The sequence below is a fragment of the Ictidomys tridecemlineatus genome, chromosome X, assembly GCF_052094955.1.
Source record: "Ictidomys tridecemlineatus isolate mIctTri1 chromosome X, mIctTri1.hap1, whole genome shotgun sequence".
In the NCBI taxonomy this organism is placed as follows: domain Eukaryota; kingdom Metazoa; phylum Chordata; class Mammalia; order Rodentia; family Sciuridae; genus Ictidomys; species Ictidomys tridecemlineatus.
The window spans coordinates 117,940,726-117,959,204 of record NC_135493.1 but is presented as its reverse complement, the minus strand read 5'-3'; the positions used below and the strand labels follow the sequence as shown (position 1 = coordinate 117,959,204).

The following is an 18,479-nucleotide window of genomic DNA, read 5'->3' as shown; positions in this document are numbered from 1 at the left end:
CGCGCGTGCGCAGATGGACGCGTGCGCCGTAACAGTCCACACAAAGGCGATTCAGTTTGGCGGGCCTCGGGGAGGGGTGATGTGGGCTCTGAGCCGTGAAATCTCTGGGTGCTGCCCCGCCACCCCGCCCCGGCGTCCGCCCTCCAGCAGCCTTTCACAGTTCCCCGCCCTAGGGTCACGGCCCTGCCACCCTTCAGAACCGCGGAGAAAGGAAGTACGCATCTTCTTCTGAGTTTCTAGTTCGAGTGTTAGGCAGAACATTCAGCTCTCTTGTTTTTCCCTATTCCCCCCAAACAGGCCGGGATTCCTTCTTGTCCTGAGCCTGCAGCCTGGGCTGAACTTTGGAACTCGGGTCCTGGCGATTGGGCTCGGGAGGAAGCAGATACCTGATGATGGCTCAGGTAGCTAGCTATACCTGCCACTTCCCCGGTACTGGCAGAAATGAAGTCTGTGGGTTTCCGGGGAGGCTGCTGGTCTGTTTTCAAAAATTAGTGACCCCTTTGCCCACCAAGTAACTCATAACAATTTTCTCTTCCAGTCTACCATGTCCCCCAAGTGTGATGTATTGAGTCAAGATGAGCTGCGAAAAAAGCTGTACCAGACGTTTAAGGATCGGGGTATACTGGACACGCTTAAGGTATCAGATTTAGGCATATCTGTGTCATAATTTACAAGTGTAATCGGTTAACAGTCCACATTTAAATTTATCCAGAGCTTGGGCTTTTAAAGTAGTATGATGTACACATTGTATTAATGAGTTACATTTTTATATGGAAAATATTGAGTAGTCTTAAAAAGAATATTCAAATAATAGATTTATTGAACTGACATTAAGTAAGTAATACTTATATAATGAACACCTTTTAATTTAGGTTTGTTTTATAAATGTAGTTTACAGATTCCTTAACAAGTGGTTTTGTAGTAAGTTTGATTGAAGAGGAGCATTAACACTATATAGAAAACATTAAGTGTACTGCTTATGATAGAATAGCTTAAGGAATAAAAAATTTTTTAAATATTCATATGTTTCAATATATTTTGTCAGAGATTTGTTTTTCTCACAATTATACTTTTAAAAATTTTTTTAAAATTGTAGTTGGACACAATACCTTTATTTATTTTTATATGGTGCTGAGGATCAAACCCAGTGCCTCATTCCAGCTAGGCAAGTGCTCTACCACTGAGCCACATTTTCAGCCCCAGAAAATTATTTTGATCATTATTTTTTACAAAATCAGTAAAACAGCAGTTTATTATTTTATAATTTTCAAAATTAGATTTGAGTTTTGGCTAAGTGGGGCAGAAAACAAAATGTCTTGGACTGTTGGCTCAGAAATCATCCTAGGAAGCCCACCTTGATGTCTTTTGTGCTTAGCTCTAATGAGATGACATAGGAGGATTGAAGTGAATAATGCAATGTTCATTAAACACCTTCCAGCTCCTATCATTTCCCACTTCTTCAACATTCAATTCTGACTACATCCATTTCAACTTTGTTTCTTTAAAAACATGAAATCAACCAAATTTTTTTTTTTCTCTCTCTCTCTCTTTGCAGAGGTTTTTTACTACACTGAGGTCTGGGCCTTACAGTTTTTTGTTTTGTGTTGCTAGGGATTGAACCCAGGGCCTTGTGCATGGACAGGCACTCTACCAATTGAGCTATATCCCCAGCCCATGGGCATTACAGTTATTATAAACTGGCCTTAGTGTTTATAGGTGTGGCTGGCATTGATTTTTCTCTGCCCCACAAACTCCTCACTGTTCACACCACTACTGGGTACCACCATATTGGACTCTAATATACTTTAATATGGGTAGCAAATATGTATTACTACACTATATATTTAGATTAACTTCAAGGAGTAGAATTGGCTCATTGGTTTTTTTTAATAATATACATTTCAGAAGTATGTTCTACATTTAAAATAACAAGAAATTAATGAAAACTGAGCCTGATTCACCACCACCACCACCATCTTCCCCATTGCTTCATGTAACTTCATGAAAATACTTCACACTCATCTGGAAAATACAAAAAAGCAGAAGAGAAAAATCGTCTAATATAACCACTACTTGGTACAATGTGTATCTTTTTTAAAAAAAACATTTTTTAGTTGTAGATGAACACAATACCTTTATTTTATTTTTATGTGGTGCTGAGGATCAAACCCAGTGCCTCATGCATGCTAGGCAAGCACTCTTTTTCTGAGCCACAACCCCAGCCCTATTTTTTTTTAATTTAAATTATTTGATGAACATTTCCTTATTTCCTTAAATTTCTTGAAATCCTTATTTTCAGTGACAGCAGGCTAATCTTTGGATGTATGAGTAATTCGTGTAGTAGTTTCCAGTTGTTGAATGTTTTACAAAGAACTGTCAATTACATCTCTTATTTTTTGCCTAGCATAGATTGACTTTCATTAATGAGTCAAAGGACATGAGCATTTGTAAGATTCTTTTTTTTTTTTTTTTTTTTTTTTGGTACTGGCTTGATGTATATTTCTTGTTCTGGAAAGATTATAATTGTTTATATTCTACCAGCAGTCTGAGAATATTTGTTTCATAACACTATTGCTGTCATTCTACTTTTTCATTTTTTTTTTTTAAGAGAGAGGGGGAGAGAGAATTTTTTAATATTTATTTTTTAGTTTTCGGCAGACACAACATCTTTGTTTGTATGTGGTGCTGAGGATTGAACCCGGGCCGCACGCATGCCAGGCCAGCGCGCTACCGCTTGAGCCACATCCCCAGCCCTGTCATTCTACTTTTTCATAGTCTAAGATTGGAAAAAACCTTGTTTGCACATTTGTTATTTCACTTTTGACTATTAATGTTGTCTATCTTTTGTGGCCATTTGTATGTTTTCCATTGATTGACAGTTCATATTCCTTTCTCATTTATCTCAGTATTCAATTTTAATTTGGCTTTAAAATTCAATATTGTTATGTTTTTATATGGTCAAAACTATTTTCTTTTTATTCTCAGTACTCCACTAAGAGAATGCATCTTCACTTTTTAAATTTTAGAAAAACTATTTTTTGACATTTAATTCCTTAACCCATCTGGAATTAAGTGAACTATATTAACTCACCTAGAATTAGTTGTGTGCTTCATTAATAATACACTTTCTAATATTGAACAACCCTTGTATTCTTCAGCATGTCTTATTCTATTTTTTGGTGTTTTTTTTGGGGGGGGGGTGGTGCTGGGGATTGAACTCAGGGCCTTGTGCATGTGAGGCAGGCACTCTACCAACTGAGCTACATCCCCAGCCCATGTCTTACTCTGGAGTAGATCCGAAAGTGTTTTACTTTGTTGTTGCAGTCATAATTGGTATGAATCAATCATTACTCTTTTTGAGCTGTTCTTCTTTGACTTTGGTGTCTGGATAATGCTAGCCTATTCACTTTATAGCTACAGTGTAGTCATGGGAGAAATATGGTTTCCCATTTGGTTTTCTATGATTTCAACTTGATCAATGGCAGGGCAGATTTTTTACTTTCTCAGGCTGAACTGATATTTACTTTCTCAGTTCAATAACTAGCATAGGTGAGTTTCTATTTTAACAAATTTACTGAGTTTTTTAGTGGCCTAATTATCATTATTTTGGGTATTTGAAGATAATTTATATCTATGGTTAAATACAAATTACTTACATATCTATAGATACTTACATATCTATAAAATTACTTACATTTCAAATCTTCTGATTCATTATTTTGGGTCTGATTAGTCAATTTTGGAGATGTGTCTCTTCTCTCCCACTTCCTTCCCTCACGCCCTGTGGTAGTAGTCCTTTTATACTATTCGATTTTTTTATCTTAGGGATATAGCAGAATTTAATTCTGAATAGATTTCCCTCTTGAATTGGCCGCTGAGAAACTCCAGGCCAGTGTTGTCACTTCTTTTAGCAAGTATTAAATGACATGCTTTTTGTCTGTCAAGATGGAAATTGGTCTATAAATGTCATTTCATTTTTTTTTCCTGTTCTTATTTTCCTTTCACTATGTGTATGTGTATGCAAGACACTCTAAATATTTTTATTAATTCAGCTGGATCTAAATATACCACTTCCTCTGTATGTTATAAATGTAATTAAACTACTTCGAAATTTTATTTGTGGAGTATGCTGTATTCTTTGTTATTTCAGGTAATGAATTGTCTTAAATGAGGCTGAGCATGTATATTTTGTTCAGTATAAATGTCTTTTTAAATATAGGACTTCAGGTGTATAATAAGTCCTGTTCTATCCTGGTAATTATATAGTATTCTCCTGTCGTTAAAGGATGTAAGAAATAGGTAAAACATAAACTTCATTTGTTGCTTCCTAGTATTCTATAGATAATTTGAACTATTAGATATTTCCTGCTAAACCCTAAGAATCTAGGCAATTTACTCTTAAACTTAGCCTGTTTGTGACTGTAGCAAGATTGTAATTCCAGTAATTCAAGAGGCTGAAGTAGGAAGATTAAAAGTTTGAGACCAGCCCTGGCAACTTAACGTAGCCCCTATCTTAAAATTAAAAAGTGCTGGGCATGTAGCTCAGGGGTAAAGCACCTCTGGGTTCAATCTCCCAATAACAGAAACTTTTAGAAAATAAATTTTAAAGCTTCCATTAGTCTGATAATTTAGGGTATTTTCTGAAAACCCAAATGACTAGTAATGCCAGTGTTATGATCTTGAGAAAATTACCCACTTTGAGTCCAAATGTCCGCATTTATAAATTGTGAGAAAATTGTCCTTCATAATTGCTTGAGGTGCAAATACTGTGAAAGTGCATTCTTTTTTTTTCCTTCAAAATATTTTATTTTACAAGCTATATCACATTGATCCAATGAGGAATAATATTGGCCAAGTTATTTTGTGTGCATACAAATATGTAACAATAAATCCCACCATTATGTACAACTATCATGCACCAATAAAAAAAAATATGGGAAAAAACAACACATTGATTCAAGATGGTGTGGCAGAGTAGCAAAAAAATAAGCTTTGGAGTCAGATTTCCTTGATTAAATTCTGTATTTAATGTTCATATTTCCTTGATTAATTTCTGTATTAATGTCAGGTGCTTCAATTTCCCTATCTGTAAGTTGGGAGTAAAGTATCTACCACTTAGAGCTGCTGTAAGGATTTAGCAAATCAAAATACAAAGTACTTGGGACAGTGGCAGACTACTAATGCTAACATTATATGACCTCAATGGAATGGTATAAAGAAGGTGGCACTTTTTGCTCTAGGACAAATCTCACAATGACCACACAGCACCATGGAGTTGTAGAGGCAAGGTCATCCTAATAGCCCTTCTAGACTCACATTAACTTGGAGTACTGTGGGAGCTACATCATAAGCTAATACCTCTGGGATGCTTCCCTATGATTAAACTCTAAGGACAGGCTCATGTATTGTGGACGGATCTTTGTGCATGTGTGTGTGCAAAATTAATATGTTAGTCAGGTGTTCTAATGGGCTTTAATCTTCAAATTTATAAGTTGCAAAGATAAGGGGAGAGGGAAAGAAAAAGAGGAAGATGATCAAGAAAGGAGATAGAAAAATGAAAGGATAAAGATGAGAGAACTAATATAACTTCAAATGATATCTTCTTTTTCACTAATTTTAGTTCAATGTTACTCTAGGGGAAAATTTTTATGATGAAATTTGGTTCTATGGAAAGTGCATTCTTAATAAGCTGCCTTGGGGTTTATTTAATTTCTCTTGCATATGGTATTTCCTTTAAAAAAAAAAATTGGGGGCTAGGGCTGTAGCTCAGTGGCAGAGTGCTTGCCTAGCATACGTGAGGCAGTGGGTTCCATTCTTAGCACCACATAAAAATAAAGGCATGCTATCCATCTGCAACTAAAAAAAATTTTTTTTTTTAGAGAATTTTTTAATATTTTTTAGTTTTTGGTGGACACATCTTTGTTTGTATGTGGTGCTGAGGATCGAACCCGGGCCGCATGCATGCCAGGTGCTACCACTTGAGCCACACTTGAGCCACATCCCCAGCCCCCTAAAAAATTTTTTTAAAAAACAATTTTACTTTGATCAATGTGCCCAATAAACTGGTTTGATCCAATATTATTTTTATAGCCTCCAACAATCCAGAGGTTTGAAGTGGCAGAATTTTCTCCTTTACTTGATATCCTGATCACAAGCAGCTGAAATGGGCTTCTAGGGAAGTGAAGTTAGAGTCTATAAGTGGTCTGGTTGACCACCAGATTACTTGGGAGCTGGGGAAAGAAAGCTTTTGCTGGTCTCACAGGGTAAGACAAATGGTTTCTAACTTGTAGCCACATTTATAAATTGTGAGAAAATTGTTCTTCATAATTGCAACAAGTGTGACATGTCCATGTATCTCTCTAGTAAAACAGTCTACTGAAATTTTTTCTCTTCCCTTTTTTTTTTTTCTCATTAGACACAACTCAGAAACCAGCTAATTCACGAATTGATGCATCCTGTGTTGAGTGGAAAACTGCAGCCTCAGTCTATTTCAGTGGAAGGGAGTGCTCTCTTAATAGGTGCCTCTAACTCTCTAGTGGCAGATCACTTACAGAGATGTGGCTATGAATATTCACTTTCTGTTTTCTTTCCAGAAAGTGGTTTAACAAAAGAAAAGGTAAAGTCTTTCTTGTTTTTGAATTTTCTATTAACAGTTTCTTCCTTTGATAATTGTAAAGTGCCGCATAGTAGCTAAGTGTTCCTGGACTATTTATATCCATTTCTTGTTCATCTTTGAATGCACATCAGTCTTGCACATAATTCATTATATAATAAATGACTACTAAATTTGATTGGTAGCTCATTTAGTCTTTTGTTAAAGAGTGATACGTGGAATCACTAAATGTTTTGGAGCTAGGATTGATCTTATATTCAATGTAGTCTAATTAAACTCATAAATGCCATTTCTGTTGAACATTTACTGTGAATTTGGTACTGTGCTAGGCCCAATGCAGGTGTCACATGTGTTACAGATAACCAACTGGACCCTGGAGAAGTGATTTGCCCACAGTCATATAACTTGTAATTGGCAATACAGTTCAACTAAATCTATAGATCTTTAAAATGCGCTCTTTTTTACTATGCAATAGGTTCTTCAGATATTTTTCTTTAGAATTACATAAGAGAAGTGAGAAATGCAAAACTGAAGAAAATCTGCAAAATTCTGAAACATTTGAAATACATGTTGTATCACTTTAATGATTGTAACTATTTTTCCTCATTACTATTGAACATATTAGTCATATTTTATTATTTCAAAGGCAGACATGACAAACTTTCCATGTTTGTGCATGCTTTTAAATAGAATTTTTTTTCCAGAGCAGTTTTAGATTCTCAGCAGAATTGAGTGAAAGAGTTTGCATACACCTCTGGCCCCTCCCCATAGCCTTCCCTACTCTCAGCATGTTGCACCACAGTGGTACATTTTGCTGTAGTCAGTGAATCGACACTGACACTTTGTAATCACTTCAAGCCCATATTTTAGAGTTCACTCTTGATGGTGTCCCTGTGTTTTTACTCTTTTATCTATTCTTGACCATAAGTTTAATACTATTAAATTTTAAAGAAATAAAAACAATGTCAGTATTTGAATGAAAGCCTGAAATTTAAACATGCTATATTTCTTCATTAGCAACTAAATTCTATTTATCAACATTAAGAATTCATTTTTAATTCTGTTAACATTAATTCATTCTCTAGCTTCCTAATGATACATTACAAATTTGTTTACTATGTAGTCAGCTATAGCAGTAATTAATCCAGTTCATACATTTAATGGTTTCTGCTAATATAAAATGTCATGAAGGATAGTTCTTTTTTTTTTTTTTGTATCGGGGATTGAACTCAGGGACACTCAACCACTGAGCCACATCACAAGCCCTGTTTTCTATTTTATTTAAAGATAGGGGCTCACTGAGTTGCTTAGCACCTTGCTATTGCTGAGGCTGGCTTTGAACTCGAGATCCTCCTGCCTCAGCCTCCTGAGCCGCTGGGATTACAGGAGTATACCACCTTGCCCGGCTCAGGATATTTCTTTTAAAAGAACACCATTTGAGAAAAATTATCAGGAGATATATACATGCATATATATATATATACATGCATATATATATATAAGTGTAGAAGTATGTATGAAGTATAGTTATCCAGCCGGGCATGGTGGTGCATGCCTGTAATCCCAGCAACTCTGGAGGCTGAGGCAGGAGTTTCATGAGTTCAAAACCAGCCTCAGCAAAAGCAAGGTACTAAGCAACTCAGTGAGACTCTGTCTCTAAATAAAATACAGAACAGGGTTGGGGATGTGGCTCAGTGGTCCAGTGCCCCTGAATTCAATCCATGGTACCTCCTTCCCCAAAAAGTAAAAAGAATAATTATACAGCCAGGTGTGGTGGTACACGCCTATAATCTCAGCAACTCAGGAGACTGAGGCAGAAGGACCATGAGCTCAAAGCCAGCCTCAGCAATTTAGCAAGACTCTGTCTTTAAATGAAATTACAAAAAAAGAGCTGGTATTGTGTTTGAGGGCCTCTGAATTCAATCCCCCGTACCAAAACAACAACCACAAAAAGTTATCCAAGGGCTGGGGTTGTGGCTCAGCAGTAGACTACTTGCTTAGCACATGTGAGGCCCTGGGTTCAATCCTTAGCACCACATATAAATAAATAAAATAAACATGTTGTGTCCAACTAGAACTAAAATATATATATATATAAAGTTATCCAAAATATCTTTTTAAAAACATTTTGGATACAGTAGTCATTTATAGTTATAAGGACTATAAAAAATCTAGCTCATTTACATTTTTAAATAGTTGTAAAGACTCTAGAATTTGCTCATATTCTTTGGCTCATCAGATATTTGTCATCTAAGATATTAATCATTTCTGTTATTTCTTTTAAGTATGCCATCTTTAATGTAAAAGTATTTGGAATTTAATTATATGATTAAAAAAATTTATCCTTTTAACCTCAATCTATTGTATAAGAAACAGCCTTAATTTTGCATTTTACTATATTTATAATCTTATTTAATCTGAATCATAATTCTTAATTTTATATTCAAAAATATATCCCAACTTGCCACTTAAACATTGGCGTAAAAATATGACTAATTAATTTTCCCCCCTTAAGGTATATACTATGCAGGATCTATTACAACTCATTAAAATCAACCCCACGTCCAGTCTCTACAAATCACTGGTAAGATTATTATTTTTTTTTAATAACCTGTTTTCTGTCTTGTTAATTATAACTAGATAGTTGAATAAAAGTAAAATATTTTCTTTTTGCAGGTCTCAGGATTTGATAAAGGAAACCAAAAAGGTAGGAACCTTCATCTTTGTAAAGAACAACATTTTTGTATGTACTTTTTCCTATAAAAGTATGAAGTTGTTAATTTTTAGAGGGAAGAGTAGGAAATTTAAATTTTTTGTTTTATTTATTTGTTTTGTGCTAGGAATCAACCCAGGGCCCTGTGCATGCTAGGCATGGGCAGTACTGCTGAGCTACATCCCAGCCCTAAGAAACTTAATTTGAATTAAGTCATTTGATTTTCCTTGCTGACTGTATCTTGCCTTTAAAAATAAGCAATGGTTCATAAATTGTTCAGAAAAATGCAGGTCATTTTTTCACATAGTGCCTTTTTAATAACTCCTAGATACTCAAATAAGTAAACTAGTGATGGTAATCAAGAGCCCTACAAATATCCACTGTTGAGGGCTGGGGTAGCTTGGTGGTAGAGCACTTTTGTACCATGAAGCACTGGGTTCAATTCTCAGCACCGCATATAAATAAATGAATAAAATAAAGGTTCATTAACATCTAAAAACTATTTTAAAGAATCCACTGTTTGGAACATTATTGGCAGGGAGGGGGGTACTCCAAAAAAAATAATAGCATTTAAGATAGCTATCTTTGTATACTAGGTATTACATTGAAGTACAATTGATAGAGTATTAAATGTATTAATATGTATATAAAGTATTAATTGTATTAATTTTCTGTCACTGTATCCTTTTTTTATTGGTGCATTGTTGTACATGATGGTGGAATTCGTTGTTGCATATTTGTGCATGCACACAATACAATGATATAATTTGGTCAGTATAATTTCCAGTATTTACCTTTTCCTTCCCTTTGAAAACAATAAGATTTTTGATTCTTAAAATTAGCAGAAATTTTTTTACTTGAATACCCTAACCCTTTTTCATTTTAGCCATGACACTGAAACTAGTTTGATGTCTTTTGACTTTGACTTTTGAGCTTCATTTCAAATAATAAGTATTTTATTTTTATTCTTCAGTGTTTATACAGACCTGATAAACTGCTTTGTAGTTTGAACATAAGCTGAAAACTTACCTTTGATCCATAGTTAATCTTTTGGTCTTTTTAAATGATTATGATATTATATAATGATCCTTCTGTGTTAGTTTGCTTTGGGGTTTTTGTTTATTGCCAGAACTACTGCCATCCCCACTAGGACATTCATTCATTCATTCAATCAGAATGTATTCAGCAAACATTTGAGTCTATGACTTAATGCCAGGGCTCTTGGGAGTAATGTTTGCAGAAGATAACTAAGTTGGATCACGGGATGCTGCCTGCAAAATAAATCATCCCTGCTGAAGTACAGCATGGTAAATGATCCTGTGTTCTGGACTCTTAAACTTTTGAACAAAAACAGAATCTGTATGACTTGGGTTTCATGGTGAGATATGTTACCCCCGAAGCATGATACATGAAATAAATAAGTGTGATTTTATTAAAATTAAAAAACATGATAGGCAGTGTTATTAGAATGAAAGCCAAGCTGCAAACTGGGGGAAAAAATTGCAAAACACAAATCTGATAAAAGAATTGTATTCAAAATATGTGAAGAACTCTTAAAACTCAATCCTAAAGACAGATAACCCAATTCAAAAATGGGCAAAGGGTCTGAACAGACATCTTACCAAAGAAGACATACAGATGGAAAATAAGCATATGAAAAAATGCTCAGCATCATTTGTCTTTAGAGAAGTGCCAATTAAAGCAAGGAAATACAACTACACAACTATTAGAATTGCTAAAAATCCAAAACACTGATAACACAAATGCTGGCAAGGATGTGAAGCAAAAACAACTCTCATTCGTTGCTGGTGGAAATTCAAAATGGTACAGTCACTTGGGAGATAGTTTGGTTGTTTCTTACAAGGCTAAACACAATCTTAGTCTTAAGATCCAGTAGTTGTGCTCCTAGGTATTTCCATGCAGATTTGAGAATTCATGTCCACACAGACACCTGCATGTGAAAGTTTATAGCAGTTTTATTTGTAATTGCCACAAATTGGTAGCGATCAAGATGTCCTTCAGTAGATGATTGGATAAACAAAGTGTTCCATCCATACAATGCAACATTAGTCATCTCTCAGGATTGTGTTATGAAACCACCCAAAAAACGTAAATGAATCTTAAATTCATATTGTTCATGAAGAGGCCATTCTGAAAAGGCTACATATTATGATTGTATGTGTGTGTGTGTGTGTAATTTATGTTATAATTCAACAAAAGTGAATTATAACATAAAATATCTGTGAGTTCATGCTGATACAAGCAAATGATTGAATCAGTAAGTAGGAGAGGCAAACCCTTAGAGGTTCACTGTGTGCTGAGAGGGGGCTGAGGAGGAGGGAGACTTATCAGAGGCCTGTGAAGAATACCACCAACCTGAGGAAAGGTAACTGCACTAGAAATACTCCAGTGGAATAGCACATCTCTGAAGATTAGTCAAGTATGTTTTTAGTGGAAGAAAGCTTTCCTGAGAGAAAGATGGTTTTGTGGATTAGAAAGGAGAGCCTTGGGTTTAAGCAAACATCAGTGAATGTCATTAAGTTTTTGTATCACAAGTTTTCAAAAGTTAAAAATCCTAAACATATTATGGAAGAAAAAACAGTTCTTTCCAAAGAAATAACTGACCTGGAATTTCTGAGGAGAAATCATGATTAAAGATTTCACACTAAGGCAATGTGGCCAGTACATGCAGTGGTTTGTGACACATCAAGTAGCCCAGCTATATGTGATTGTTACATGGGGTTTAGGATGAACACTTCATAAGAAGTTGAAAATTTGGAGTGATTCTGCCTATGTAAGGGAAGCTAAAAGTATAGGAGTCGAATTTTAAAATCAAGCAGGAAAGAAAGACCTGTAACTTAGTGGATGTAGAATCATGAGTCTTTTCAACTATCTACCGTGGTATATTTACACTGATTATTTTTCATGAATGTATTTAACTCCCTATTGATGGAGATACAGTTCATGAGGGTTTTTTGTTTGGTTTTTTTTGCCATTAAAAGTGATCAGTGTGCACCCTTTGTGCCTTTGTGAAAGAGAATCCAGCTGTATAAATTCATGGAAGTAGAATGAGTAGGTTAAAGGACATATGCATTTTGAATATATATAAGCACTGAAATTTCCAATATGACATTTGTCCTTTGAATTTATTTCATGCCATATATATTTTTAAATTTTATATGGTTATATTGATAAATTTCCTTATTCCTTCTAGGTTTTATATCATGTTTGGAAAGACATTTTCTTAGAAATTTTTTTCCCATATATTGGCACACTATTATATATAATAATGGGATTCATTGTTATATGTCTGTAAATGCATACTCTTCAATCATTTTTAAAGAGCCTGGGGCTGGGGCTCAGAGGTAGCACACTTGCCTGGCATATGTGAGGCATTGGGTTCAATTCTCAGCACCATATATAAATAAATAAAATAAAGATCTATCAACAAGAAAAAAAATTTAAAAATTTAACAAAAGAAATTAGGGCTGAGGATGTGGCTCAAGCAGTAGCGCGCTCGCCTAGCATGTTTGCGGCCCAGGTTCAATCCTCAGCACCACATGCAAACAAAGATGCTGTGTCCGCTGAAAAACTAAAAAATAAATATTTTTTAAAAATTATTTTTAAAAGATAAATGTAAAAAATGTTGACATTATAAAGCCAAGATTGGGTAAAGAGTAGCTGAATAACTGAGGAATGGTTGAATGAAAGTTCTGAAAGAAAACTATATGTTGGTGTTTTCTAGGTTTTCTTATTAATTTCTTGAAAGAATTGGCAGAATATCATCAAGCTAAAGAGACTTGTGATATGGAAACTCAGACAAGTTCAACATGTCCTAACAAAGACTCACTTGGTAATTATAGCCTTCTTAATTTTTGTTGTTTTCTTTCGGAATAAAGGAAATGACCTCATATTGTATGGTTCTTCCTTGAACTGGAGAGATGGAACCTGTAGGTGATAAGGAAATTCATTTCTTCTGGAATCATGTTGCTGGAAGGGACCAGGAATTGCTCTCTGGTCATGTTCTCTATCGTGAATGCCAAAATCATGCAGGGATCCCAAGGTCCACATTCTTCCTTGTTTGTTAGGTTTAACCTCTCTTAACTGGGAGGTTCTTCCTTGGTTGTTGTCTAGCTTTATACTACAGCCATTGAGTTGGACTGTCATAGATTATTTGCTTTGCCAATGGCTAGAGATATCATTGGTCCATCACTTCCCTTTGTAGTTGAGGAAACCAAGGTCTTCAAAGAAAGAGCAATTGGAAACTCCCAGACTGGGTAAGAACTCCAATTTTTCCAGTCCATGATCTAGACCTTTTGTCACTATACAGCGTTTCTGCAATACCATCCTGTCCTTTAGTTTGGTACTTATTAGTGATGGAAAACAGCTATTTAAACTGATGCACTCAGTCAGCTTCTTGGTTCATCCTTCTTACCTTGTAAGAATATAAGAAATTCATAATTTGTAAAAACTGTATTGTATGAGTAAGCTTTTAAATAAGTGTAGGCATTTCATTAGAAACACATTATAAAGCAGTACTGTCTGATAGCATGAGCCACGTATGTAATTTTAAATTTTCTAGTAGCTACATTTACAAAGTAAAATGGGCCAGGCATGGTGGTGCATGCCTGTAATCCAAGCAGTTCAGGAGACTAAGGCAGGAGGATCGAGGGTTCAAAGACAGCCTTAGCAACCTAGTGAAGCCCTAAGCAACTCAGCTAGACCCTATCTCTAAGTAAAATATAAAAAAAGGGCAAGGGATGTGGCTGTGGTTAACCACCCCTGAGTTCAATCCCTGGTACAAAAAATAGAATAAAATTTTTAAAAAAGGTAAAATTCATTTTAATAATGTATTTTATTTACCCAGCATGTCCAAAATATTTCAACATGTACTCAATATAGAAAAAATTAATGAGACACTTCACTTATTTTACATGTGAATTCTTTGAAATCTAGTATATTTTTTACACATAAAGCAAATTTCAATTTAGCTTGGTCACATTTCAAGTACTCAGTTGCTACACATGGCTAGAAGGTCCTGTCTTGGACTTTTAAGTTATAGAACATTTGGAAAATACAGAAAAGTAGCTGGAAAAACATGTCTAAAGATATGCCTGTCAGAGATAAATACTGTTGATATTTTTATTTATTTCTGCCAGCCTTATTTCCCCTGTGCATGATTTTTTGGTGCTCTTGGTACCTTACAGGGGTGGGATTGTACTCTAGGCTTCAGATTTGCACTTTGCTCTGTTGCTGATTTTGCTCCATATTTGATTTGAGGGCTGCAGGCCTTGCTTTAGTCCCAGTTATACTATAGTTGCTTAACCCTCTGGAAGTCCCTTAAACTATTTGGGCAGTTGTTCCTTATCTATAAAGTGGAGGGGACAAAATACATGATCTTTCATTCTTTTTAAGTTGCTGTTTTAAATGTGTATGTCAACTTGAATCAAAAGTTCAATAAAAGCTCTCTGCCTTGGCACTTAGAAACTAGAAAAAGAATACAGTAATTTCTGACTTACTCTTTGCTCCCCCCCCCCCAGCATTTTACAGTGAACACTTGCATACCCATGGTCTACCAAGAAATCGATATTATACTTGCTTAATATCGTTTATTGATCTATCTCAAGTTTTTTATATGTTTCAATGTAAATGTCAGCATCCCTACATTTATACTATTTGTTTTTGGCTTCTTGCACACCCGACCAAGTTTATGTATCCTAATCTGATGTGTTGTTTTTTTTAATAGCTGAGAAGCTTCAGCTTATTGATGATCAATTTGCAGATGCTCATCCTCAGCATCCAAAGCTAGAGTCTTTAGAAATGAAGCTAAATGAATATAAAAAAGAAATAGAACAGCAACTTCGAGTAGAGATGGGTCAAAAGGTAAGCTGCATCTCTTGCTGCTTTTAACAAGCATGATGTTTTTGCTTGTCTTCTAATGTCTTAGGTATGTGGGGAAAACATCTAGAACCTTTTGGAGAGACTGGGATACTATCCCGTTAGGTATATTATTTTTATTTCCAGTTGATGTCATTGGTTCATGCCTTTTGACTGACTCCTACAGGTACAGTCATTGAATAAAATGAATAAAACTAAGTATGTTATAGTTTGGACAGAACATTAATGTTAAACCTAACCATTAAAAGAATTTGTTACTATTTCCTTAGGATAGTAACTGTATTTTTTATTTTTTTGTGATCAATTTGCAGTTGAAGTATTTTAAAGAAACTGAAATAGCAAAACTTAAAATGGATGAGAAAAGGAAGTACGAGAAGGAATTATCTGAGTTCCGAAACGAATTTAAGAGGACTTATCATGCAAAAAATGAAGCCCTCATTTCTCGCGAAAAGAATGCTCTTGAAAGAATTCAGAAGCACCAGGAGGTAATATTTGAAAGTAGTTTACCATGTGGCTATTTCTTGCAGCTGTTGGTAGGTTGGTTCAAGAGCGAGGAACAAGGTGGGGACAGTTGATGGAACAAGGCCCTAGATAAGTAGTGAGGACCATGACCAAGGGTGCAAATGGAAGCACCAGCCTTGTCAAGCTACAGAGACTTTTTCCTCCCAGATGGCAGATAGGAAAGAGTTGCAGGGTGAACATCCACTCTGAGATGGAGACACTCATCTTCTCAGGCACAGTGTAGGGTTAGGTAGGAGTTCAAGGAGAGGCTCGGGTAGACGTTTGCATGGGTAAACGGGAGCAGCTATTTAAAGCAGGGAGGACTGGTTTGTGTTATCCAAGACCCAGCTGAAACAGGAGCCTGGAAGTGAGAGAGACCAAAACATGTGCTTGGAGGTGAGTTTTCTATTCTAGATCTCTAGAGGGTTTATAATTTATGAGCACCTTTATTTTTCTATGCCTTTTGGTGAAGATAGAAACAGAGGCATTTGTGCAGAGCTTAATTTAATTGACTTGAGAAAGGCAGCCTGTTGAATTAAAGATCTTGTGACTCTACTGGGTGGTGAAGGGAGTCAGGATAATTGGTGGCTTCTGACCTAGGGGAAAAGGGAGGGCTATGAGGCATTCTTGAAGTGATCCAAAGAATAGGCCAGAGAGACTGGTAGGTGGAAGAAGGGTAGACCAAGTGTTCAGAGTTGCAAGGTGAGGTTTTAGGTGGAGACTAGAAACAAAATGCAGTATGCAGCTATCAGAGGAAGCTACAGAAGTGAGCAAAGGTGAAAGTCCTTGGAGCAGAGTCATCCAGGGCTACAAGGTCATCCATGCAGGAAAATGGGGAAAGTGATGGGACAGGAGGTGAAATTAAGGTATGACAGGAGTGTGTGCCTGTAGGAGGGATTGGATCTGCTTCTTTAGGAAAACATGTTCCTTTCTTAAGGTCATGTCTTAGGCCAGTCCGGATTTGCAAAACTGTTTCCAGTGTGCATCCAGAACTGCTATTGTCAGGAGACAAGTAGGATAGGGTCCACCCTTGCATCAGGCTTGACTTTAGGCCCCTGTTATTTAGTACTAAGTGGATTCCCTCTACAATTCTGTGCAGCATTTCTTGAGAATTGGCCTGTAATAATAAATGTTGGAAGCACAGATTTTTAAGATACTGGATTGGGTTTAAGACTAACAGGTTCCTTTTGTAGACAGGTAACTGACTAAATTCCCATTTACTTATTATCTGAGGGTATTGAGGAAGATTGCCATTCACATTAAAACATTGTGCCTTTATTTTTTTCACCTGGAATGCTGTCTACTTTCATCTCTTTGACCATTCTGTCCTTCAGAGCCTTAGCATGAATGTCACCTCATTATGTCTTTCCTAACTCCCACTGAATAACTCGTTCAGGCCTCATTCCTATATAGTTCTCATGTATTTCAGCTTTAAGATCATCACATCCTCAGTGACTGTCTCTCTCTCCTTGACCAAGTTGTGAGATTCTTAAAGATGGGAACTCTGTCTGCCTTTTTTATGTCCAGCTTCTATTACACTGCTTGACATTTGATAGGCAAATGGTATATCCTTGTTCAGTGAACTTGTAAGTGGAAGGATGGCCCATTCATTTGGAAGTTCATATGAACTTGCACCGAGTCAGAATGACCCATGAATTGAAACATTCAGATGGCTCTACTATCAGCAAGTTACCATGGGATTGTACTCTTTGGGAGTTTCATTGCTGAGTGTACATTTGTTTTAAGTTTTTTCTTGCTTGAAGAACTTATCCAAATTTTAAATAAGGGACTGAGAGATAATAAAGAACTAATTAGACAAGGAATATTAGAAATATAGGGTAATATAGTTTAACAGTCATTGGGGAAGTAGTTTTTATACAATTAGAACAAACATACCTTGAGATGAAATCTATCAAAGGTGAAATTGTCACCAGGAATGTCTGTACTTTCATTGTTTTCTGGAGTTTAGAAAGCAGTGTATGAGTTTCAGTCTATTTTCTTTTGCTTGCTTGCTAAAAATTAATGTTTTCCTATACAGACTGAAGCAAAAGAAATTTATGCTCAAAGGCAGCTTCTACTAAAAGATATAGATCTGCTAAGAGGCAGAGAAGCAGAGCTGAAGCAAAAAGTTGATGCTTTTGAATTGTAAGTAATGTATGTTAATTTTGGATATTCAGAATGAGATGAAAAAGATTTACAAGTGTATATATCCACATATTCTAATGTTAATTGCAAGTAGATTTCTTGGTTATAAAGGTGATATTATGTAGCTTTAAAAGGTACAAGTTAAAGACTAGGGTTTTGCTTATGAAATATTAGACCTTAAGGTGAAAAACAGGATGAAACACCATCATCAGGCTGCCATAAGACCAGACAGATACTTTGGAGAAGGTAATAATGTTTGAACACATGGTATGTTTTACAGTTACTCATTCACTCAAGTCTGGTAGTTTAATGAATGTTGTGAATCCCAGATATCCGTATTTCCCTGTTGTGTACTCAGGAAAGGAAATAGGCAATCTGACTTGATTTGTACTAGGTGAAACTGTATCTCAAAATATATGTGTTAAAATTACTTTTCCTAAATGTTCACAGTGTTTCATCTTTTAGATCTTACATGGGATTGATAGCAAGCTGCAATAACTTTTTTCCCTATTTGGAGTCTGCTGTTAATACTTGTAGATAATCTAGGAATCTTAGTACATTGAGGAAATTGTCTCCCTCTTCATTAATGTTGTTTTCTCACTTCTGTAG

At 35.7% G+C, this 18,479-nt stretch overlaps 1 protein-coding gene across 4 annotated transcripts in view; it reads left to right on the top strand.

The window, feature by feature from the left end:
* Position 1: 1 nt before the first annotated feature.
* Positions 2 to 18,479, top strand: part of Ofd1 (OFD1 centriole and centriolar satellite protein) — a 38,975-nt gene continuing 20,497 nt past the window's right edge. For 2 of the 4 annotated variants that reach the window (XR_005734971.2, XM_013355935.4), the window contains exons 1-9: positions 2 to 214; positions 539 to 637; positions 6,416 to 6,616; positions 9,129 to 9,197; positions 9,290 to 9,320; positions 13,072 to 13,179; positions 15,073 to 15,209; positions 15,536 to 15,709; positions 17,764 to 17,870. Coding sequence is in view for 3 of the 4 variants with exons in the window: in XM_013355935.4 (XP_013211389.2) it covers positions 14 to 214; positions 539 to 637; positions 6,416 to 6,616; positions 9,129 to 9,197; positions 9,290 to 9,320; positions 13,072 to 13,179; positions 15,073 to 15,209; positions 15,536 to 15,709; positions 17,764 to 17,870 (1,127 nt within the window). In the remaining variant the exon portion in view is untranslated. The other 2 variants (XM_021722733.3, XM_021722731.3) reach the window with 2 other exon arrangements.